Source organism: Patiria miniata, unplaced genomic scaffold, assembly GCF_015706575.1.
Source record: "Patiria miniata isolate m_02_andy unplaced genomic scaffold, ASM1570657v1 HiC_scaffold_12, whole genome shotgun sequence".
NCBI classification, from domain to species: Eukaryota; Metazoa; Echinodermata; class Asteroidea; order Valvatida; family Asterinidae; genus Patiria; species Patiria miniata.
Genome location: NW_024037050.1, coordinates 1,856,673 through 1,882,041, shown reverse-complemented (window position 1 = coordinate 1,882,041; position 25,369 = coordinate 1,856,673). Strand labels below are relative to the sequence as shown.

The 25,369-nt window shown below is 42.0% G+C and overlaps 1 protein-coding gene across 2 annotated transcripts; it reads right to left on the bottom strand.

Annotated features, from left to right (window-relative positions):
• Positions 1-270: 270 nt before the first annotated feature.
• LOC119744942 lies at positions 271-25,369 on the bottom strand. Of its 2 annotated transcripts, XM_038221168.1 has the most exons (5): positions 25,027-25,369; positions 4,465-4,560; positions 3,462-3,557; positions 1,602-1,862; positions 271-880 (listed from the first exon to the last, which is right to left on the bottom strand). In XM_038221168.1, the coding sequence occupies exons 1-5, from the start codon at positions 25,133-25,135 to the stop codon at positions 585-587; spliced, it is 858 nt and encodes a 285-aa protein (XP_038077096.1). In that variant the 5' UTR covers positions 25,136-25,369; the 3' UTR covers positions 271-584. The 2 variants fall into 2 exon arrangements, with proteins under 2 accessions (XP_038077096.1, XP_038077104.1); XM_038221176.1 differs by lacking the exon at positions 3,462-3,557 and having other exon boundaries at positions 25,027-25,368.

The following is a 25,369-nucleotide window of genomic DNA, read 5'->3' as shown; positions in this document are numbered from 1 at the left end:
TTTTAGCATACTTTGATCATTATAGGGGAAATAAATCCTGAAAGTTGCATAAAGATACGGTCTTCCAAACTGGAAAAATTAATTTTCAAAGATTTCACCCGCCAACGTGACCTTGTCTGTGTATACGTAGTTTCATTTAAAATGAAGTGTTACGTAACCTTTAGAAATCGCCCATCGCAACCATATGGCTGTTGGAGGTGGCGCTACATTCTTCGTGATTCAGCTGACAGACACGCGATATAAAATTAAGTGTTTAGAAACTCTAAACTCTATAGTATACACAATTTTAACAATGCATTTTAATATAATGCAACCAATAGACGGGCAATGCAAATGTTACATATTCACACACACAAAATGTTTTCTTCAAATATATTATTTTTTTGTAATGAAATAAAGACAGAAATAGCTGATGAGCGACTGGCTATAAGGCCTTATTATTCCAAATCATCTACATTTGATGCTAATTTTAAGATATTAAGAGTGTAGATTAACGGGTTAATATAATACCTTAAAAACGATAAAAGGCACACTTAGTTATTCAATAAGATACACACGTCGGCTGTGTTCGATTCACAACTCTTCTAAATATTCTTAACATAGACTGAGGAGTCCTCGTTGGGCGACATCTCTATATCTGTCGAGTTTAGGTTATGCAGGCGGCATTGGCCGCTGACTGGCGCGAAGTCGAAGGAGAAACAGTGGGCATCTTTGCTGCAGTAGCCGGCACACCTCAGAAGAGATTTGGCCTTCTTGGTCGACAGGGGTACGGAGTTTCCGATCAGCCCTCCTTTATACAGCATTTGCAAACCGGATTTTCTGGTCTTGGGGAACTCGGTGCTAGTTTGCCTAGTTGTTGGAGCCACAGTCGTAGTAGGACCTGAGAAAGAAATGACAAAAATTGCTACTTCGAAAAAAATGACGACAGTTTAAATCTACTATTCCTCTCTCCCGCTGGCCAAGAATTTAGTCGAGTAGCGACTCACTGACTAGCCGGCAATTTCTAAAATGTCCATGTAGTGGATTTTTTAAAAATAGATTCCTCAAACCTTGGTGTTCAATTTAACTTCAGAATTAGTCCTCATCCACTATCCGGCGGTATAATAATGTATTGGTTTGGTTTTTTTTCTAAGGGTGTTCACGGGCCTTTATGGTTTTCATTCACACGACGTTCAATATTCACAAGTAAAACAAAGTATTCATTTACTGGCAGAAGCTAGGGTGTTACAACTACATGTACTTCAGTATAAAAAGTTGCCAGAATTTTTGTTGTCTCCAGTGTTGTCGACACCATGTCCCAAAGCGTCAGTTGTCAAAAGGAATATGGGAAAATGCACTTTCAAAAACGAGAAAAGCTTTAAAAGCAAAATTGCAAAGAATGGGTTTCAATGTGAATTCATTGCACGGCCCTCTTAAGACTTCGTAGATGGAGTTTGTTCGACAGGTAGCTGGCATAGGGCGCCCTAGGCCCTCAATGCGAATAGGTTTTTGTTCGCATTTGTACGCAACTGACACTGATGTTTGATCGTCAGAAATTTGAATAAAAGCTCCCCACCGTGAGGGCATCCACAGGGAGATACCAAAAGCGACCATCGTCTTACCATCAAGACTTGGACATTCTCCGGCTGTGTATTCTTTCACAGTCACCTCAGCCAGCATCAGGCGCGCGTCTGTTACATCGGGGTTGGACGGGTCTATGTCCAGGGTGACGTACCTAGCCATCCTTGGCGCATCACACAGGAACACATGCGTCGCCCCGGTGGTGGACTGGGCTCTTGTGGCCGGTGAGCCGCACGGTTGGTTCTCGGTGTAGTTTGGGCTCAGGCCCGCTCGAGCTACCGCTCCCGTGAAGCGATACTCGCCTTTGAGGAACGAATGAACACAGTGTACCTCTGAGAGAAGGCTTGCCACAACCGTAAATGTACAATGAAAGCACACAATTTTTAAATTGTTTACATCGACGCCTATTTCTCTGTTAGATAAATATTTTTTTATAAGATGGAATTTGCGTCGGTGAGATGTCTAGTTTGTTTTGGTTTTTTCCTTTATCAGACCCGAACCTCAAAGCCCACGGACAACCATGCAGTGTTGATAAATAAAAATACATCAGTGAAGGGCAAAACCCAATATGCATTATAAAGTATTCTGGTCTTAGGTCGATTTATTTGGAAACGATACAACAAGCAGATTAGTTAACATAACCAATCATGGGTTGAAATAACCAACAATTTGTTAGTATTGTTTTTATGCGTCCAACCAACCGATTGGTTGGACACAACACTCTTGGTTATTTCAACCAATGATTGGTGACGTTAACCAATGTTGTTTTTAGAGTGTAGGGATGATTGGGTCTCTGCCATACACCAAATTATAGCATTGGGATTTTTTGGGATAAGAAATTCAACTTAGTTGTTGTATATTAGCAGATAAGAATAACGACTTTGGATAGTAAGGCAATGCTGAGGGAAGGGTTATTGCATGTCAACATAGTGCCGTTGTGTGACGTGTGATATGACATTCTGATGCTGACCAACTTGGAAATACAGGGTGTATGAAAAAAAGGAACCCACATGTAAATGTAACTTATAAAAAAATCCGATAAATATTTTTGTTAAACGTCAAAGTGTCCTCTTTCCAGTGATGCCTTGTGGGTGTGTATGTGACCACGGATGACTGAGCATTCGTTTCTCTCAAGGGTCAAAACCTGTATTGGGCCACGTTTTAATTGGCTAAGATTGCAGGTTAAAATGGACTAGACTTCGTGCAGAGCTTTGTGTGGAAAGAGGTGGTGGCCACGTTGAAGGCTTTGGCAATGAGGGGTTAACTTCAACAATAAATCACTGTGTCAACATTTCATAATTTGTTTTAAAGAAAAGGGTGTCTTCTTTCTTTAAATTAAGCCGTTTCCGCACGCCCAGAATACCAGTTACCCTTTTGCACAAACTTGGCCCCGTGCAGGTTTTGACAATTGATAGAATAACAAAGAATGCGCAGTCATCCGTGGCCACAGACACACAATCAAGGTATCATTGGGAAGAGGGCACATTGGTGTTTTAAATGATCTTTAATTTATCTGGAAATATTTATTAGATTTGTTATAATTTACATTTACAGTGGGTTTCCTTTTTTATATACACCCTGTACAACCCATATTTTCCCTATTTAACAGGCCACTCTACGCCCCCAAACTATACACGCGAAATCGGAAAAAGTCCTATGGATCCCCCAGGAAAGTGCACTGCAAAAACTGCGGTGTTAAATATACACCATTGGTATCTATATAGGATCATCTGGTGTTACACTTTACTGGTGTTATCCTATATACATACAGAATGGTGTTAAATTAACACCACATTTTTTGCAGCGTAGGGACATTGAACCCCCCCCCCCCCCGGGATTCGAATTCGCACTGCATGACACATTTTGAGTTTATTGTGACACAAGCAACATGTGGGCATTACCACAACAAGATTGTCGGGTAGTGACGGAGATTTCACCCAGGCAGTGTTCAGTCACGAGGTCAACTCGCCACCAAGGATGCGGGTCGCCACCCTCAGCTGTGTATGAGGAGAGGAGACACGCTTAAGTAAGTCAGTGTTGTGTTTTCGACTTGATTGTGACAAGTGACAACGACGATAACAACGACAATAATGTATTTAATGATTACCGGGCATAGGAACAGAAGAAAGGTGAGGAAGTATGACCCGCAATGAAGAAAGGGATAATGGGAACAAAAGAAAAGAAGAGGACCAAATTATGCGAGTTAAGGTGATGACTACACTGTTAACAAAACCCGTAAAAACACTGTCCATTTCCCGTAACTTTTACGGTTTATTACCGTTTTTGCTCGAACCGTCACAAGAAAGAACGTGCCCTGACGCAGGCTGGGACTCACAATGCTTTTGTATTCGTAACTTTTCAAAACCCCTCCCCTTTCAAACTCTCACAACCGCCTTTTTGAAAGCTGTGCTTCGTATAGCTGATCATTGTGCTTTCAAAGCCGTAATGCTTTGATATTGCAGAATTTGGAGAGCCAAGCAACTAATTCTGCGGTGTTAACCGGCAATGGGCCGACCGCTTTCTGTGAGATCAGTAAACAGTTGTAAATGAAAATTACATAACAAGTCAGTTACAACGCAAGTTATGTAACAACTTATAATTTCACCTAAAATGAGGCGTGTAGGCTGAGCGTATGGATACCCCACTCTGAGCTGTCGTAACTGGAACCTATCCCCCTCCCCACCCCTGCACCCAGCCCCGACGCCACCCCACTTTGTGCTCCTACTTTACTGCAAATTACCGTTAAATTTACGGGACGTTCGTGATGAAATTACGATCACCATCATTAAAGAGGAAACCCGTAACCGAGTGTTGGCAACCCGTTTGACAGTGCGTTTACTGTTGAATTACGGGTAATTTCATTCGATATTCATTATACTTCATAACATGTACTGAACGTCTTACCTCCGTGTGAGAATGTAGACATGACGCCATCGACAGCATTTGATGCTGGGTAGTAACCCATGCTTTGCGATGCCGGCTTAGCGATGATTGACAAGGCTAATAAGAAATGTTAAAAGGACATTCCTGAAATCGCCGAGAGTTCTATGTTTTCGACTGTCTCAGGTATTTATGAATAAAGCAAACTGAACTTTAGAAAGTACATGTAAGCTAGGGACATAAAAGTCTCTATTATATGTAGAGAGTTATTGAACATAATGTGTGGGCCATATTATAGCATCGCCAACCGTCAAGTTATGTCCAGCTTCCCATTGCTCTTAGAATTCCCCGTGGCCTGCCATCAGGAAGTTTCGGATTTTCTTTTTTTCGTTACAACTCTCCCCTACGTACGAAGCTGTAATAGGGACATTGTGAAAAAACTCTCTTCCGTCAGCTAACTCGTACTTACGACATATAACCCATACGTAGAACTCATATCTCGTATGTACGAATATCGTACGTATACGACATATAAGTCATACGCACGAGATTTAAGTCGTTGGTACGAGATAATAAGCCGTACCTACCAGATATAAGTCGTACGTGCGACATATAAGTCGTACGTGCGAGATGTAAGTCGTACGCGCGAGAAATAAGTCGTACCGTACGAGATATAAGTCGTACGTGCAAGATATAAGTCGTACGTGCGATATATAAGTCGTACCGTACGAGATATATTATGTGGTACGTGCACGTTATGTCGTACGTTTGAGTTAGCTGAAGGGAGAGAAATGTTTTCACCATCCTTAAATACAGCTTCGTGCTCTGACCTTCCAAACGAAAAAAAGGGGGAAAAGTTTGCATACTCCTTCCGATTTTTTTTTCCAATTCGCCCTAATTCTGAGTTGTATACATACATGTACAGTGTGTATAAACAAAAATGATACATTTAGAGAGAAAAAATATTTAAAATAACTAGCTCCTATTTTGTTTCATAATAACGTATATACGCTTTAAAAATGATTATTTCTCAATACACAATGCTGTTTTCCTTATCTCATTTTGTCACCTACATCCAGGGATTAAGTCCAGCGGATATGTGAAAAAATTGTGCACTTTTGCATAAAAGCGTGAAACTTGGCACAGATGTTTATATTCGTGCGAGAAAATATTTTAGATGTGGAGCCATCGCAAATTTACCCTTTTAGGGGCGTGGCATCCATTTACAAAAAGGGGGGCGGGACTTGTCGTGCCCGCAGTAAAAATGGTTTTTCCCACTTGTTACAAAAGCAGGAAACTTCACAAAGACATAATTATATAGATTATTAGTGTTTTCCAGATTCGGAGCCACCACAAAAGTACCTTTTTAGGGGCGTGGCAGCCATTAAAAGAAAAGGGGGGGTATAATTATTATGCCCACTTTGGAAAACATTGTGCCATTTCATGAACGAACAAAACATCCCACAGACGTTTATATTCATGAGAACAAAAATTCCAGATGTAGAGCCATCTCGAACACACCCTTTTAGGGGCGTGGCAACCATATAGGAAAAAAAGGGGGGGGGCAGGGTTTTCATTATGCCCACCCTGGAAATATTGTTCCCACACTCATAGAGAAATGGAACTTTCCACAAACATTGACATTCATGAGAAAACAAATTCCAGATGTGGAGCCATCTCGAACACACCCTTTTAGGGGCGTGACAACCATATAAGGAAATAAAGGGGGGCGGGGTTTTCATTATGCCCACCCTGGAAATATTGTTCCCACATTCATAGAGAAATGGAACTTTCCACAGACATTGACATTCATGATAAAAACAATTCCAGATGTGGAGCCATCGCGACCACACCCTTTTAGGGGCGTGGCAGCCATATTGAAAAAAAGGGGGCGGGGTTCTCATTATGCCCAACATGGGAAAAAAATGTGCCCACATCTCATAAACGAATAAAGCTAATTCCCACAGATATTAATATTCAAGAGAAAAAAAAAGTCACACGTGAAGCCATCGTAAACACACCCTTTTAGGGGCGTGGCAGCCATAGTAAAATGGGGGGGGGGTTAGTCAAGATCCCCCTATAAAAGAAAGTTCTTATGTAGAGCCACAGCAAACTCATCCTTTTAGAGGTGTGAGGGGCCTACTCACTGTGCCCACAATTGCAATTTTTATATTTTGTTGTTGATTTCTTATAATGTGGATTGGCCCATAACCTATATTATTTGGTAATACAATGACTTACCCCAAAGAGCATGGGTAAGTACCGGTAGGCTAACCTGTGTTATATTGTTCAATGTGTGTACTTGCACCTATATTATCATGCACATCTAAATTCCAGAGTGATTTCATAATTACAAATACACAGCACACAATGGCAGCCCTAAACTCTAACATTTACATTAAAGGGCCATGGAAATCCTTTTTTTACGGGGGGAGTGTAAAATCCCCCTACCCCTTACCCGTTGCGCCGCATTGACAGCAGATTGGGTAACAACACGATGTACTCGCCTCACAAAGTGGTGGACACGTCCACTATGACTTCACATTCAATGAATCTGTGTACCCCCACCACACAACCCCTCTGTGCTCTTAAAAATGGTATATCAAGCTCTTATGAGTGTTTTTTTTTTACCCCGACCAAATCCATTAAAAAAAATTATACGTTATATAGATGCGACACTGCATATGCCTTTTGGTCTGTCAGAAAAAAAGGCAGGGGAAACAATGTATTTGAAGAAGTAACACTAGTCTTTCCAGGACTAACTGAGGTACCCCAGTTTATACCCCTAATTCAGATATTGATGCAGTTGAAAGGTTATCAATAATTCTTCAGACTAAAGAACCAGTAACTGGGTTAATATAGATGAGGCCAGAATGCATAGTGTAAGAAAACAAAGGGTTTGCCAACAGTAAATTCCAACTATAAAGGCGGCCCTACTCCAACACATTAAACAGCTATATGGGGTGGATTTTATTATATGAAACGCGGTCAAAATTTTCCACGTTGTGCATATTGAGTACCCCCCCCCCCTTTAAAAATGGATGCCGCACCTCTAAAAGGGTAGGTTTGTGATGGCCTCACATTAAAAAAAAGAAGATTTTTATGAATGTATTGTCCGAGTGGAATTTAATCCATTTATGAAAGGTAGGCACAACTTTCTTTTATAGGGGCATCATGACTACCCCCCCCCATTTTATTATGGCTGCCACGCCCCTAAAAGGGTGTGCTTACGATGGCTCCACGTGTGATTTTTATCTCGTGAGTATTAATGTCTGTGGAAATTAGCTTCATTCGTTTATGAGATGTGGGCACATTTTTCCCATGTTGGGCATAATGAGAACCCCGCCCCCCCTTTTTCAATATGGCTGCCACGCCCCTAAAAGGGTGTGTTCGCGATGGCTCTACATCTGGAATTGTTTTTATCATGAATCTCAATGTCTGTGAAAAGTTCCATTTCTCTATGAATGTGGGAACAATATTTCCAGGGTGGGCATAATGAAAACCCCGCCCCCCCCTTTTTCTGATATGGTTGCCACGCCCCTAAAAGGGTGTGTTTGAGATGGCTCCACATCTGAAATTTGTTTTCTCATGGATGTCAATGTTTGTGGAAAGTTCCATTTCTCTATGAGTGTGGGAACAATATTTCCAGGGTGGGCATAATGAAAACCCAGCCCCCCTTTATTTCCTTATATGGTTGCCACGCCCCTAAAAGGGTGTGTTCGAGATGGCTCCACATCTGGAATTTGTTTTCTCATGAATGTCAATGTTTGTGGAAAGTTCCATTTCTCTATGAGTGTGGGAACAATATTTCCAGGGTGGGCATAATGAAAACCCCGCCCCCCTTTTTTTTCCTATATGGTTGCCACGCCCCTAAAAGGGTGTGTTCGAGATGGCTCCACATCTGGAATTTTTTTTCTCATGAATATAAACGTCTGTGGGACGTTTTTATTCGTTCATGAAATATGTGCACAATGTTTTCCAAAGTGGGCATAATAATTAAACCCCCCCTTTTCTTTTAATGGCTGCCACGCCCCTAAAAAGGTACTTTTGTGGTGGCTCCGAATCTGGAAAACACTAATAATCTATATAATTATGTCTTTGTGAAGTTTCCTGCTTTTGTAACAAGTGGGAAAAACCATTTTTACTGCGGGCACGACAAGTCCCGCCCCCCTTTTTTAAATGGATGCCACGCCCCTAAAAGGGTAAATTTGCGATGGCTCCACAGCTAAAACATTTTCTCGCATGAATATAAACATCTGTGCCAAGTTTTACGCTTTTATGCAAAAGTGCACAATTCATCGATATTTTGTCACATATCCGCTGGACTAGGATATAGACAGTTAATTGAAAGGGATGATAATTATGTCAATGTGGTCCAATTTGCAGCAAAGTGGATGAAAGGAGATTAACATACCAGCAATCTCTCTGTTGGCCAACTTACTCATTGTTCTTTGCCAATCAATATTTAGTTGGAACTTATGATTCATTGATTATGTATACAAGGAGCATAAGTTTAGGTTGTTACAACTCAATATTGATTGGCAGAGAACAGTAGGCTAGGTATATGTTGGCCAACATGCAGATATATTGCTGGCATGTTAATCTCCCACATGTCATCTACTTTGCTGCAAATTGGACAACATTGACATGTCATCTATTTCAAGAAACCGTCTACATCTCGGGATGCAGGTGTCCACATGAGATGGGGAAACAGCATTGTGTTGAGAAATAATCATTCTTCAAGCGTATATAAGTTATTATGCAGAAAAAGGGAAGTTATTATTATACAAACTGTAACGCGTAGGCCGACACCATCTGTGAGAGACTGACGTAAACCGTTTACCGCGTAGCATTTGAAACTGGGAATAACCAGGTAAAGAGAAACTGAGTGGGGTATTACTGAATACCTTTCCCTTTCCCCGTTCCCTTTCTCCCCGCTCATATCCCCCTGGCTTTCTTATATCCCCCGGCTTGCCATTGTTCCCTTCCCATTTTTTGTGCTTCTTATATCCCCCGGCTTGCCATTGTTCCCTTCCCATTTTTTGTGCTTCTTATAATCCCCCGGTTTGCCATTGTTCTCTTCCCATATTTTGTGCTTCATATTTGCGCTTCATGGGGAGAATAAATAAAACGAAATGATCAACTCGATGATGAAAAATGCTTCTCGCTATTACCATCTAGGGTCTAGGCCTGTACATGTACAAAAAGAGCTTTCTTTGCCAACACGTGGTTGGCATTTTTTGCCTCTTTCTACTGAATTAAGAAACCTTTCCAAACCCTTAACAGTTGTTGCTATAATGACGTCACGCTGTGTTTACATGTGCGCTTTCCTGTATGAGAACCAGGGGACGAGAGCCAATAGTCTTTATTCACGAGTCGGCCATTTTAAATCGGAAGCGAGGTAAACTCTTTAATATATTTTGGAACTTTCGAGTAGAAATGAAAGCAATCAAATAAAAGTTCATTACAAATAAGGCCCTAATACCAGTTTGCTTAGATGAATAATTAAAAATTTGTGATTAAACATATACCTGAATGTTTGAAGCCACATTTAAATAAAGGGGTGTAGGGGGCTCTGGATAGAGATAGTACCTTTGCTGTCTGTCAGCTGCACTCTCTTGGTAGAGTGGACAGGCATCACTGGTTCTCATCCATCTCCTAAATCTCTCACGTGCTGGCTCCAAGTGCCACACCCCGGTATACCGCTTCAGCTGGCGGGCGAAACCACGTGAGAGGGTGGTGTCTACACTGCACCACTGGGTGGATGAGCTACATCAGACAGCCAACGACCAGGGCGGAGGAGGTCAACGTCTGACCCAACGGCCACGTGTAAAGGAGTAAACCTTCCGAATCAGGAGTGGGGCCCCGAAGGCGGAATGGTGCCTTGCAAACACCGTTTCGGCAGCTCCTGCAGCCAAGCTGGTGCCAAACGTCATGCTCGCATTCCTTTGGAACCCATCAGCAAGGCCGAGAGGGGGATTCTGACGCATGGGCAACCCAGGATCTCCGTACTTCATGCCCAGGCTTGCGCCCTGGAGAGGCCACTCCAGCCTCACCCCAGAGTGAGGAAACAACACGGCAGCTGGCAGTTACGGGTTATAAGTCCCATCCAATTGGCGTAGGAAACGGGGCGCCACGGGTCAGCTGCGACGGTGGGAGGAACCATCGCGTTCCATTGGTCGGCTACCGCCCGCCTCAAGCCGGGCAGCCCCCGGCCAGTAAGGTGTCGACCCGCCAACGTCCGTCTGCCTCATTGGGTGCTTGGGGCTTAGTGTAAAGCACGACAAGCGGACGTTAACACCGCACCAGACAAAAAAGGAAAGAATAAAACGAAGATGCCAGCTCTTCGCATATCAAGCTGGAATGTTAGAACCATGCGCACAGGGCTCTCAGACAGCCTTGACCACATTGACGACTCTCGCAAGACCGCCATCATCGACCATGAGCTCGACCGACTCAATGTCGACTGTGGCTCCCTTAAGGAGAAAAATTACACTTTCTTCTGGCATGGCAAGAGCGCAGAAGAGACCCGAGAACATGGCGTTGGCTTTGCAGTGAAAAACACCCTAATTGCCACAACTGTACCACCAACAGGAGGCTCCGAACGCATCCTTGCCATCCGTATATCCACCAGCAGTGGACCAGCCAATCTGTTGAGCGTTTACGCCCCAACCCTCTGCTCTCCCCCTGAGTCAAAAGACAAGTTCTACGAGGAGCTTGACACTGCCATCAGCACCATCCCAAAGAACGAGCACCTGTTCCTCCTGGGGGACTTCAATGCTAGGGTTGGCGCCGACCACGAATCCTGGCCAGACTGCCTTGGACACTTCGGAGTCGGGAGTATGAACGAGAATGGGCAGAGACTGCTAGAGTTGTGCTGCTATCATCAGCTCTGCATCACCAACACCTTTTTCCAGACTAAGCCATTGCACAGGGTCTCCTGGAGACACCCAAGATCCAAACGCTGGCACCAGCTCGACCTCATCATCACGAGACGAGAGACACTCAACTTTGTCCACTTCACCCGCACTTTTCATAGCGCGGACTGTGACACGGACCACTCCCTCGTCCTCAGTAAGGTCAAGCTACAGCCCAGGCAGATCCACCATGCCAAGAAGAAGGCACGTCCCCGCATCAACGCCAGCCGCTCCATAAATCCAACTGTCACCCAGCTCTTCCTCACCTCACTTGATCAAGCACTCTCCTCCTCCAATCAGCAAAGTGCTGTGGACAAGTGGAACTGCCTGCGTTACACCATTTATGACCAAGCCCTCGCAGCATATGGCAAGAAAGTGAGGAAAAATGCAGACTGGTTTGAGGCCAATGGAGCGGAGATGGAGCCAGTTATCGAGGCCAAGCGCACCGCCTTCCTCAAGTACAAAGATAATCCATCGACAAGGAACCTTGAGGCTCTTAGAAAAGCTAGGGGCAAGGCCCAGCAAACAGCACGACGCTGCGCAAACAACTACTGGCTCAAACTCTCCTCCCGCATGCAAGCCGCTTCCGACACAGGTGACATCAGGGGTATGTACGAGGGGATCAAGCAAGCCACAGGTCCCTCCATCAAAAAAACGACGCCTCTGAAATCCAAGTCCGGTGAAGTCATCACCGACAGCAGCAAACAGATGGAAAGGTGGGCTGAGCACTACATGGAGTTATATGCCACAGAAAACACAGTGTCAGAGGAGGCTCTGAATGGCATCGCAAACATGCCTGTGATGGAGGAACTTGACAAGGACCCCACGCAAGAGGAGCTCAGCAAAGCCATTGACAGCCTCGCTTGCGGCAAGGCCCCAGGTGCTGATGGGATAACATCTGACATCATCCAACTTGGGAAACCAACCCTTTTGCCACATCTTCACGACCTCCTCTGCCTTTGGTGGAATGAAGGAGCCGTCCCCCAGGACATGCGTGACGCCAAAATCGTCACCCTGTACAAGAACAAGGGCGACCGCAGCGACTGTAACAACTACCGCGGCATCTCTCTGCTCAGCACTGTGGGGAAGGTCTTCGCACGCGTTGTCCTTATCAGGCTCCAGCTTCTGGCGGAGCGCGTCTACCCTGAGACACAGTGTGGCTTCAGGGCAGCAAGATCCACGGTGGACATGATCTTCTGCAGGAGAAATGCCGTGAACAGAGGAGACCTTTGTATCTCGCTTTCGTCGACCTCACAAAGGCCTTCGACCTTGTTAGCAGAGATGGTCTCTTCAAGCTGCTTGCAAAGATTGGTAGCCCTCCAAAACTTCTCAGCATCGTGACATCATTTCACAACAACATGCAGGGTTCAGTCTGTTGTGATGGAGAAACTTCAGAGGCCTTCCCAATCCGCAGCGGAGTGAAGCAGGGCTGTGTTCTTGCACCGACCCTCTTCGGAATTTTCTTCTCTCTCCTGCTGTCATTTGCATTTGGCTCATCCCCTGAAGGCGTCTACCTACACTCAAGAGCTGATGGCAAACTCTTCAACCTTGCCCGCCTTAGGTCCAAGACGAAAGTGACCAGTGTACTCCTGAAGGAAATGCTATTTGCAGATGATGCAGCTCTAGCATCACACACAGAGACAGGGCTCCAGCAGTTGGTGGACAGGCTCTCTTATGCATGCAAGGAGTTCGCCCTTACCATCAGCATTAAGAAGACCCATGTCATGGGCCAAGAAGTCGAAACCCCACCCTCCATCTCTATTGACAACAAGACCCTAGACTGTGTGGGCACCTTCACTTACCTCGGATCAACAGTCGCCAGCAACCTGTCACTTGACGCAGAACTGAGCACCCGTCTTGCCAGGGCCGCCGCAGTGATGGCCAGGCTGGCAAAGAGAGTGTGGTCTAACAAGAACCTAACTGTGTGCACAAAACTCCAGGTCTACCAAGCATGCGTCATCAGCACTCTGCTATACAGCAGTGAGGCCTGGACCACCTACACCAGACAAGAAAAACGGCTGAACAGCTTCCACCTGCGCTGCCTACGCCGCATCCTTGGCATCAAATGGCAGGACAAAGTCCCCAACACGGAAGTCTTGGAACGTGCCCACTCCACCAGCATGTTCGCCATGTTGAGCCAGCGCCGCCTCAGATGGCTCGGTCACGTCCACAGGATGGACTCCGGTCGTCTTCCAAGGGCCATCCTGTATGGCGAGCTTTCGTCAGGCTCCAGGCCAATTGGTCGTCCGAACCTACGATTCAAGGACGTCTGTAAACGCGACATGAGGCAGGCTGGCATAGACCCCAACAGCTGGGAGGAAGCCGCCCAGGATCGCAGTGCTTGGAGACGGACAGTCGCCGCAGGGATCCGCCGCGCCGAGGAGAGGCGCACCTCCTTGTTGCAGGAGAAGAGGCAGAGGAGGAAATTGCGAGTAGCAGCCCCCACCCCTGAGTCAGTCCCCTCTCCTCTCGTCTGCGCTAATTGCGGCAGAGACTGTCATGCAAGAATTGGACTGCTCAGCCACAGCCGCCGCTGCAACAAAGACGACAATCCCCCGGGCGCAGTCCATCGTCAGTATTGACGGACGGATGCCTACTACTACATTTAAATAAAAGGAAATGAAAGTGAGGATTGGCGCGTACTCCAATTTTAAAATAGTCTGGTGCCATCCCATTAAACAGTTTACAATTTGTAAAATAGATTCAGGGATCACGATCGAAAATGACTTCCTCGTGAATTAGGTCTATCGTCCAGACCTGGCTCCCATATGAAAGCACATAAACGTGTGATGTCATTATGTCTTATCGTCACCGTCACCACAAAGTGACTCTAACATTGAAAAATCGATGTTTCGCGATTTCTATTTTATTTTTTTTGCTGTACACCAGCCCTGTACCTCAGAAATTCGCAGTTTTTTAGCGGTGAAATTGCCAGGCGACGAAATTTCTGGGTGCACACATTTTCGGGTGTATGGTCAAAAATCTAGATTTTAGAGCGCTACTGCGCTAGTCGTCATTCCAGTCACAATTCATAATATCTGGGACGAGGCCGACCCCAAAGAAAAAAGGGCGTTTGGGAAATTTCCACGACGAGAATAACTTGATCCCTTGCCCTTTTTTTCTTCTTTCTTTTATCGCTAGGTGAATTGCTTTGTTAAAGATGTTTCTGTTCTTTATATAAAGACTGGATAGCGGATATGCATACAACATTCACACAGTAGACTTTGCATATTGACCAATTCGCCTCCGGTCTCACGAAGATGGCCGCGCATAATACGAACGTTCTACGCGTAAATACGCGCGAGTTGTAACAACAGTTGACGCGCATTTTGGTCACGTACACATTATTATGATGTTCTAAAAGGGACACATTTCCGTAGTGATTGTTATTTCAAAAACGCCGAAAACGTGATTTGCGGCATTATAAAAGTAACCACAACGTTAGAAAAATTGTAGTAAACCTTGGTCAGTTGGTCAGTGGTGGTGGTCAAAATATAAGTCAGGTGAACCGCGACATTACAAAAGAAATCATGCTGTCTATAAAGACGGCAAATTGTCCTTTGTAGATCACCAGCCGGTCTCACCAATATGGCGTCAAATTCGTACATTATGTGGCTCTTTATTAATTAGCTATCCAGTCTTTATATAGAGATCAGTGGGTGCGACCGACGTTATAATCAATGGTGGTTGTTCACCAATACATGTACAAGGACACTGAGAGGTGATCGATTGATTTTCCAGTCCAGACACGAATGTTTAATTATATCAGTGGCCGGGCCCACGACGCAATAGACATCACCGGCGTCAAATGACGTGCGTTTTCACGAAGTGACACAAAGTTAATGTCAAGTGATATGCGCGACTCACTTCTGGCGTTTCCACGAAGAAGCGATAACCCATACACATGTAGCGTCACTTCGTGAAAACTCGAAAACAGCGTGATCGGAATTTTGAGATTCACGAAGTGATCTTATGGTTATTTAGTTTGATAACTCATTAATATTATTTGTTTTCAATAAAAAATCATACATTAACGTGACATTCAAGATTCCAGCTTTCAGACAATGTAAAAAGAAATATGAATTTTGAGGCTAAATTGATGTTCAGATCACTGTTTCAAAACATCGTCAACTTAAAGGGAAGATACAACATTTGCAAACATCAAAAAAGGAAATGATCCAATTATCACGAAATACCTTACTGGATTGTCAGAGAATTACAGTCTAAAGCATCCTGTCAAATTGTGACTCCTGGTGTGCTGACATTTTCAAGAAAAATTGTATTTTTCCAACACTGGTCGGCCGACCAGCGTTGGAGAAAACTAGATATATTTAAAAACTAGTCCATTTATATTTGGTTATTCCACATTTTCTTTGCAATTGATTACACAACTGTGAACGGGTACAAGCAAATTGATACTCTGACCGCACACTTCCCCAAAGTCTGTAAATTGCTCCATTTCATCTCAAGTGGGTCAGGGAACCAGACTTTAAGCACATAATTGGTTTTCTAGGTTTTTCAAGCAACTATAAGCCCAAAACGTGAAACAAGTCAGTTTAATTTGCTAAAACATACTAATCCTCCAAATCCATTTATTTCTGAAAATTGCAGCAAAAGCCAATGTTGTACATTCCCTTTAGATCGCTTGTATCTCAAAGCACACGTTTTCCACTTCGCGGGGTTAAGGTCATGCACTTCGTGGTGTCGCTGATGTCTATTGCATCGTGCTGATATTATTAAACATTTGTGTCACCTCTCAGTGTCCTTGTATTGGTGAACAACCACCATTGATTATAAGAACAGAAACATCTTAAACAAAGCAATTCACCTAGCGATAAAAGAAAAGAAAAATTAACAAACTTGTCTTTCCTTTTATTTGGAATGGACGCACAGACAGAATTGCAAGAAAAACTATCATACGGAGGCTTGATGAAGGCGGTTTGAACCTCATCGACATGGAAACCCATAACATGGCATTAAAATGCAACTGGATAGTTAAACTACTAAACAACACAAGCGGTAAATGGAAAAACCTTTGTAAATATTTCCTAGATTCCTGTAGTCCCAACCTTACAGTTTTGAACATGAACTTTGGGAAAATATGGGTCAACTATAACACAGTCGTTACCACAATTTTACAAAGAACTAATTCTGTGTTGGCAGGAACTACATCCACAACCTGATATGCAGAAACGATTTAGTCCCACTGAAATAAAAACACAACTGCTCTGGGGTAACCAACTTATAACTTCCAATGGTAAAATACTATTTTTCCGTAATTGGATAAAATCTAACATTATTTATGTAAATGATCTGTTTAACGAAGAAGGGGAATTTTCTATAAACTATCTTAAAACAAAGCTGACCACAAAACGGAATTGGTTAGTCGAAATATTTATGTTGAAAAGGGCCTTACCAAAAGACTGGTTATCAATTATAGTAGACAGTAAAGAAAAGATCGGTGTTGATTTTAAACTTCATGTTAATCCTAGTCTAGGTAATATAGAAAACATTACAACTAGAAATATTTATAATATATTGATAGACGAAAGAAGTAAAACACCTCAGATTGAAACGTGGTGGGAAAACGTACTTGGTGAGAAGATTAATTGGACTTCCACATGGAAAAAGAAAATAGTCGACATTAAAGAAATTAAGTTGAGAAACTTCAATTACAGACTCGTGCATCGTTTAATAGCAACGAAAGATTTATTGTATAAATGGAAAATTGAGAATAGCCCGTTGTGCTCAATGTGTGACATGATTGACGACTATAAACATGCATTCTTAACCTGTTTACAAACAATTGAATTTTGGAATCAATTAAAGGTTTACTACCAAGAAAAAACAAAAAGTAGTTTTATTACACCAACATTGTCAAACCTATTAACAGGTCTTGATAGAAGACCTGAGGTTAATTTAATAATTACGATAGCAATGTTTTCGATACATAAAGCAAGAATCAAAATGAGTATAGAAAATAAAAGGATAAATATTTTTAATGTGTTTAATACAGAGCTTTTATTCAGAGCAAAGTTTCAAAAGAAAAACAAAGACTTCTGGCAACATTTTATGACTTAACTGTATATTTCTTTAATTAATATGCCTACTGCTGTTCACACTTGTATATTTATATTCAAAGTGATAACACCAGATATATTATAACCTATGGTTCTAACATACATTATATACATGTAGTACATCAAAACCAATGTCGTGTATATCATTTATGATTGTTATATGTATACTTTCTAAACATTGTAATAACTAACATTGTAATAATTATTTGCAATATTGTAATTAATGGAAATAAATAAAAAATATAAAAAAAATATAAAAAAAAGAAGAAGAAAAAAGGGCAAGGAATCAAGTTTTTCTCGTCGTGGAAATTTCCCAAACACCCAAACGTTTTTTCTTTGGGGTCGGCCTCGTCCCAGATATTATGAAATGTGACTGGAATGACGACTAGCGCAGTAGCGCTCTAAAATCTAGATTTTTGACCATACACCCGGAATTGTGTGCACATGGAAATTTCGTCGCCTGGCAATTTCACCGCTAAAAAACCTGCGAATTTCCGAGGTACAGGGCTGGTGTACAACCAGTGACGGACGTTTGCCGTATTGAACTGTGCATTTTCCCATAGGAATGATGAATTAGCCTGATTAGTATGATGACTTGGCCGAACCCAGAATGATGGATTCCAGTAATTACCCCATGCAAATTTCGAGGACATTTTCATTTACTCCACCGAAATTATCAAATCTTGCTCCATAAATAAATTGCTTCAATTCAAGAAAAGTATACAGTCAAGGTTGAGGGTCATAACGTTAGTCACGAATGGCAACACGGTCCGTATCGCGCGGCATCAGGGTGCGTGATTGGACTGTACTGTTTGTACCGGTCAATGCCTGTATGCACGATCGTCATTGTGGACCTTCGGAAATAATTCGTCAGCAACACCACGAAGTAACACCCATGTACATGCCAGTAAAATCTAGCAATCGGAGAAAACGGCATCTAAAGTTAAACGCCTTCTAAAACAACACTTTGCTTCAAAACGGCAGAGTATTTTCAGTTGGGTTTCTCGTTGTGGACACTTGATGAATTGAATTTATGAAATCTGCTGTTTTTCACCCGTTTGTGTATTAAATCAACAAGAAATAAGAGAAACATGGTGAGTGTTAGTTCGTGAAACCGAAAAAGCTGCGAAACTGCACATTTTCGTTTTCACGAAGTAACACTCTTCAATGTATACAACACGAGGAAAGTGCAAAAGGAAAGTGCAACTTCAGGTCAGCGCGCGCGCTCATACAAGGAGAGTGTTACTTCGTGAACACGTTATTTTGAGCAGAGTGCGCGCCATGCATTGCAATGGAAAATGGAACTTGAGTGTTACTTCGTGAAAACGAATATTGTCACTTTTGCGCAAAAGTTGCCAAGGATAATTAGCGTAATTATTAAAGTAAAGCTCTTGAAGCTTTGAAACTTTGTGCAATGGTAGGCCTTGATGAATAATGTTTAAAAATGTGAAAAAAAACTGAAAATCGAAAAAAATATGGTTTAACAGGTAGTGTTACTTCGTGGTGTCGGTGACGAATTGTGGACCCTACAGTCCTCTATCAAGGGCGGATCCGGAGGGGGGGCCATGCCCCTCTCCCTCCCAAAACGAACCCATTTTTGTGTGTTTTAAATGACGTCGCAGTAAAGGCAGGCACTGCGTACACCACCATCTTTTCCTCAAAAGAAAATTGGTTAAAGTGGTCAGAAATTACCTCAGATCGCACCACAGAGCATCTAGAATCCAATTTTTTCCGGGCCCAGGCCCCGCACCTCTCGCCATAATTTTGGACCCACTTTTTGGGGGACCAAAACGGTTTGCCCCTCCCTCCCCCCCCCCCAACAAAAAATTGTTTCGGATCCGCCCTTGTCCCCTATTGTTCAACATCCCATGCAAAAACAAACCCATACACATGACTAGTCTTGTATTTTACCTATGGGCAGTAGACCTTAGTTTCCCTGCTTTTGTTTTCCTTTGTTCCTATATTGAAATATCAAACTCCTTAGCGTTTCCCTTATGGGGTACATTGATATCTAAAGCCTTCTTTATAGGGTGCCATTGTGTTTTTGCCCATAAGGCCCAAAAAAAGTCTCCGGTTTCTGGTATGGAGCTTGTCCAAAAAGGGGTGCGGCGACGCAGCTTTTTTTTTTTTACCTTTTTTTTTTTGCTTCAAATGTCGGCTGATGACTGCAAATGGTGCCCGACTAAACTTAGTGCAAATATTATGGGAGACCAGAGAGACCACATAAAGCTTATTCTCGATCATAACCCCATCTAAAAACACGTTAAAATTGTGCAGCAGCAGGTTTCCAGTCAAACCAGTGAGTTTGGCGGTTTTGAGACATCATCTTTCATTGAAAAAAAAACGTTTTCATTTTGCCGACGCGCATGGCTACGGCGACACGCGCGCATACCAGAAACCAGAGACTTTTTTTTGGCCTAAGGAACCCTGCACATGTGCACCTATACCTTCCACAACTACTGTGGACATTCCTTTGTTTTCGTGTTGTTAAGAAAAATCGGAGGAAAAAAACCTAATTTACTCAAACACTCTTTCAGCCCAAATTGATATCATGATTTCCCTAAGTGGTCTTATTCATTTTACAATGGATAATCCTAATCCAAAAATGCCACTAATTCACCTGTTTTCCAGGGAGGGTGACACCTTGTGTGGATGGACGTGACGGCGGGCAAGACCACAAAACGTTCACCCTTCCTGCACCCTGTGGACCTCTTTTGTTGCAAGTCCACAAAGAGTATGCCATGCAATGTTAGAGCACTGTGTTCAGAGTTTAAACACACTTAACACTTCATTTACACACATTTTTCACGTGTTTGAATCTACTCGACATCTTTAGATTTATGGATGACTGTAACATGCATTAGGTACATGACGAAAGCCTGTTAGCACCAGCAAGAAAAAGTAAATAAAAATAACTTGAAGTCGAACGACAGGCTAAAAACACACTGTTATCACTCTTGATTTATCAGAGAGGTCTCCGTACCTCTCTCACAAAAGAACAAACTTTAATAATAATTTGACTTTTTTTATAAGTTATAATCGGATGGCAGTAACAGGTTTTCACACTGAGCAAAAGCTCTAAACTATGAAGCCCGGGAAGGGACAGGGTGGAAATTTTTTTGGGCATTTGCTAATTCGTTCGCACGAATTACTATTTCGTTCGCACGAATTACTATTTCGTTCGCACGAATTGCTAATTCGTTCGCACGAATTGCTAATTCGTTCGCACGAATTACTAATTCGTTCCCACGAAATCCTAATTCGTTCGCACGAAATCCTAATTCGTTCCCACGAATTAATAATTCGTTCCCACGAAATCCTAATTCGTTCCCACGAATTACTAATTCGTTCCCACGAAATCCTAATTCGTTCCCACGAAATCCTAATTCGTTCGCACGAATTACTAATTCGTTCGCACGAATTACTAATTCGTTCGCACGAATTACTAATTCGTTCGCACGAAATCCTAATTCGTTCCCACGAATTACTAATTCGTTCCCACGAAATCCTAATTCGTTCCCACGAAATCCTAATTCGTTCGCACGAATTACTAATTCGTTCGCACGAATTACTAATTCGTTCGCACGAATTACTAATTCGTTCGCACGAAATCCTAATTCGTTCGCACGAATTACTAATTCGTTCGCACGAAATCCTTATTCGTTCGCACGAAATCCTAATTCGTTCCCACGAAATCCTAGTTCGTTCCCACGAAATCCTAATTCGTTCGCACGAATTACTAATTCGTTCGCACGAATTACTAATTCGTTCCCACGAATTACCAACTTGTTATAATCGGATGGCAGTAACAGGTTTTCACACTGAGCAAAAGCTCTAAACTATGAAGCCCGGGAAGGGACAGGGTGGAAATTTTTTTGGGCATTTGCTAATTCGTTCGCACGAATTACTATTTCGTTCGCACGAATTACTATTTCGTTCGCACGAATTGCTAATTCGTTCGCACGAATTGCTAATTCGTTCGCACGAATTACTAATTCGTTCCCACGAAATCCTAATTCGTTCGCACGAATTACTAATTCGTTCCCACGAATTACTAATTCGTTCCCACGAAATCCTAATTCGTTCCCACGAAATCCTAATTCGTTCCCACGAATTAATAATTCGTTCCCACGAAATCCTAATTCGTTCCCACGAATTACTAATTCGTTCCCACGAAATCCTAATTCGTTCCCACGAAATCCTAATTCGTTCGCACGAATTACTAATTCGTTCGCACGAATTACTAATTCGTTCGCACGAATTACTAATTCGTTCGCACGAAATCCTAATTCGTTCGCACGAATTACTAATTCGTTCGCACGAAATCCTTATTCGTTCGCACGAAATCCTAATTCGTTCCCACGAAATCCTAGTTCGTTCCCACGAAATCCTAATTCGTTCGCACGAATTACTAATTCGTTCGCACGAATTACTAATTCGTTCCCACGAATTACCAACTTGTTCCCACGAATTACTGGCACGGCACGTTCCCGGATCCATGAGATATATAGATGTATGGGGGACCCCCATGCACCCCCAGAACTAACTTTCACCAATTTTTGGGGTGCCTTTCAGCGTCCTAAAACACATTTTGGATGTTAATAGTAAAACAAATCCGATGAGAAGGGGATATTCACGGTGGCGGCCAATATGGCCGCCAAAGTTGGTAAAAACTGGGGGGGGGGGAAGACATATATCAGCCAAATAATGTGATAAAAGCATAAATAAAATGGTTAATTATATGTTTTAGACTCTCAAAGACTCATTTCTGGTATTTTTCCCCCTACAATGCTTCAAATTAAAGATGGCGGCCAATTTGGTAGCTAATAAGGCCGCCATATTGGTAAAAATGAAAAAAAATCAGCCTAATAACATGATAAAATCACAAGTGAAATTGTTAGTTATATTTTTTTTACCTTCCCAAATTCATTTCTGGTATCGTGTTTTTGATATCATGCTTCAATGCATGATAGCGGCCAATATGGCCGCCAAAATGGGAAAATAAATTGAAAAAAAAATCATATATAGGTTTCCCCTAGTTTCATTATCAGCCATTCAATTTCGCGTGAGTTTTGCACATTATAATCAAATTTCTTTTTAATTTGGGGGGCATTAGCAGCCAAGATTTTTGACTGAATGTCAACCTTTTGACGGTTGACGCATTCAAATTAGCAAACGTCGGTGCGCTTATAACGTATTACATGTACCATGTTTTTCGTTTCTTATTCGTTTATGGGCAATCACTTTCATTATGAGGTCATTCAAATTAACAAGATTTTTTTAAGTGATATATTTTTCCATTTTCCTCCGAGGTTGAGTTTCCCCAAAACATCTTAGCGACTGTAAAATTTACAATATGGCAATGGTTGTACGATGAGGAACCCTTCTCTTGGGTAATTTCTTAAATGTTTTCTTGCGTATGTCTGACCGAACACTTAATTAAAGCGCCCATGCAAAGAAATTGTTCAATGCAAACCTGGAAAACACATCTTTGTGTCACATTTTAACCTTATTCTCAATGTTTTTTTTTCCATTTTGAAGGGTGTTTTTGGTGCTTTCTCCTTTTTTATGATGATGCAAAGTTCCATATTCACGCATCAACAAGATTTTGATGTCATTTTGTGAAGATTAATGTTACTGGGCTATTTCAGCACAAAAAAAAGTTGCTACGATTTCTTTTCTTTGGTGATTCTTTGTTGTGTCAGTACTTGGCAGTAAGCCAATGAGCAATCCTTTCTCAAAAGTGTTTTCTTAGCAAATTTTGGGTGAATAATTTGAAAGAAACCCCCTAAACTGAACAGTGTCTTCCTGAAATCACATCACAGCAACTGAAAAGCATGGAACTTTTAAATGTTAATGACGTGCACTTGCAATAAGACTAACAAAAAAAAAGGATGTCAAAATATCTTTCATACATTTTAGAGTAGTAGTAGTAAGTTGCACAAAATGTATTCATGAGGAAAAAAATCATTCACGGACCCTTTAATTAAGAAAGAGAGGTGTCCATTTACGGATTGACGACATCAGATATGATTTACGCCGAGATAATTCAGAATTTTACATGCAGGAAGTCTTAAAACATCTTGACAAAAAGTGAAATAAGTTTGCCCATTAATGAAAAGGAATGCCCGATCAACCACTTACTACTGGTTCAGACCAAACTGATTGAACAACGCAATACTTTTAATGCAGCTTTTACAGGGATGAGTGAAGCTGAAAGGCGATAGATTGCTTGGATAGTGAAATCGAATGATTCTTTTTGATTGTCGAATGACGATCTGCGTGATTTTTCAATTTCAAATCAAACTGAACGAGCCAGGCGTTAAATTGAATGAAAAATTGGTGAAGTTGGCCGGGAAAACCTACATAAGCCAAATAGTGTGATAAAAGCATCAATAAAATTGTTAATTTATTATGTTTTTGACTCTCACAGATTTTATTTCGGGTATCCTGTTTTTTTTTGCTTTCACGCTTCGAATTCGAGATGGCGGCCAGGATGGGCGCAAATATGGTCTAAAAGGCACCCCCCAAATCTTGGCTGCTAATGCCCCCCAAATTAAAAAGAAATTTGATCATAATGTGCAAAACTCACGCGAAATTGAATGATAATGAAACTAGGGAAAACCTATATATGATTTTTTTTTTCAATTGTTTTTTCCATTTTGGCGGCCATATTGGCCGCTATCATGCATTTGAAGCATGATATCAAAAACACGATACCAGAAATGAATTTGGGAGGGTACAAAACATATAACTAACAATTTCACTTGTGATTTTATCATATTATTAGGCTGATTTTTGTTTCATTTTTACCAATATGGCGGCCTTATTAGCTACCAAATTGGCCGCCATCTTTAATTTGAAGCATTATAGGAAAACACTACCAGAAATCAGTTTTTGAGAGTCTAAAACATATAATTAACCATTTTATTTATACTTTTATCACTTGATTTGGCTGATATATATCTTTTTTTTCTCCCCAGTTTTTACCAACTTTGGCGGCCATATTGGCCGCCATCTTGGATATCTCCTTCTCATCGGATTTGTTTTACTGTTAACATCCAAAATGTGTTTTAGGACCCTAAAAGGCACCCCAAATATTGGTGAAAGTTAAGTTCTTGGGGTGCACGGGGGTCCCCCATACATCTATATCTCATGGATCCGGGAACGTGCCGTGCCAGTAATTCGTGGGAACAAGTTGGTAATTCGTGGGAACGAATTAGTAATTCGTGCGAACGAATTAGTAATTCGTGCGAACGAATTAGCAATTCGTGCGAACGAATTAGGATTTCGTGGGAACGAATTAGCAATTCGTGGGAACGAATTAGTAATTCGTGGGAACGAATTAATAATTCGTGCGAACGAATTAGGATTTCGTGGGAACGAATTAGGATTTCGTGCGAACGAATTAGTAATTCGTGCGAACGAATTAGCAAACGCCAAAAAAAAATTCCACCCTGTCCCTTCCCGGGCTTCATACTAAACGCGTGTTAGAATAAACGTATGAATAAAAAGGGGGTACATTAAGTGTTTAAACTCTATAACACTTTACAGTGTAGGGGTTGATAGAAATTTAAATGTTGTCTTACCTTGCAAACCACAACGAACATTTTGCAAGCAGCAAGCCTGAATCATTAACGACAGGACCCAAGCGTCTTTGGTTCTCCAACACAAACCAAAGATTTTCCTCCAAGACATTGTGGCCGAATTGGGATCAGATAATGATTATACTACGAGCATGAGCGTCTCATCATCGCTAGCGCGTGGAGAATAAATGACGAGATAGCTTCATCGTTGCTCTGGAACTGATACGCGCATTATATACGGTGATTGCCTGCACACAACTACATATCATTTCTCGATTGACCAGAGCAGACCAGAAAGTCAAGCTACTAAGGGCGTCAAAATTATTTATTTGTGTTCATGGGCGTC

Excerpts from the sequence above, each read along its gene's own strand:
- LOC119744942 (XM_038221168.1), bottom strand. The coding sequence starts at position 25,135 with ATGTCTTGGAGGAAAATCTTTGGTTTGTGTTGGAGAACCAAAGACGCT. Across the intron at positions 1,863-3,461 it reads TACCCGACAATCTTGTTGTG|GCGAGTATCGCTTCACGGGA; the intron begins GTAATGCCCACA and ends CGTTCCTCAAAG. Across the intron at positions 881-1,601 it reads AGAATGTCCAAGTCTTGATG|GTCCTACTACGACTGTGGCT; the intron begins GTAAGACGATGG and ends TTTCTTTCTCAG.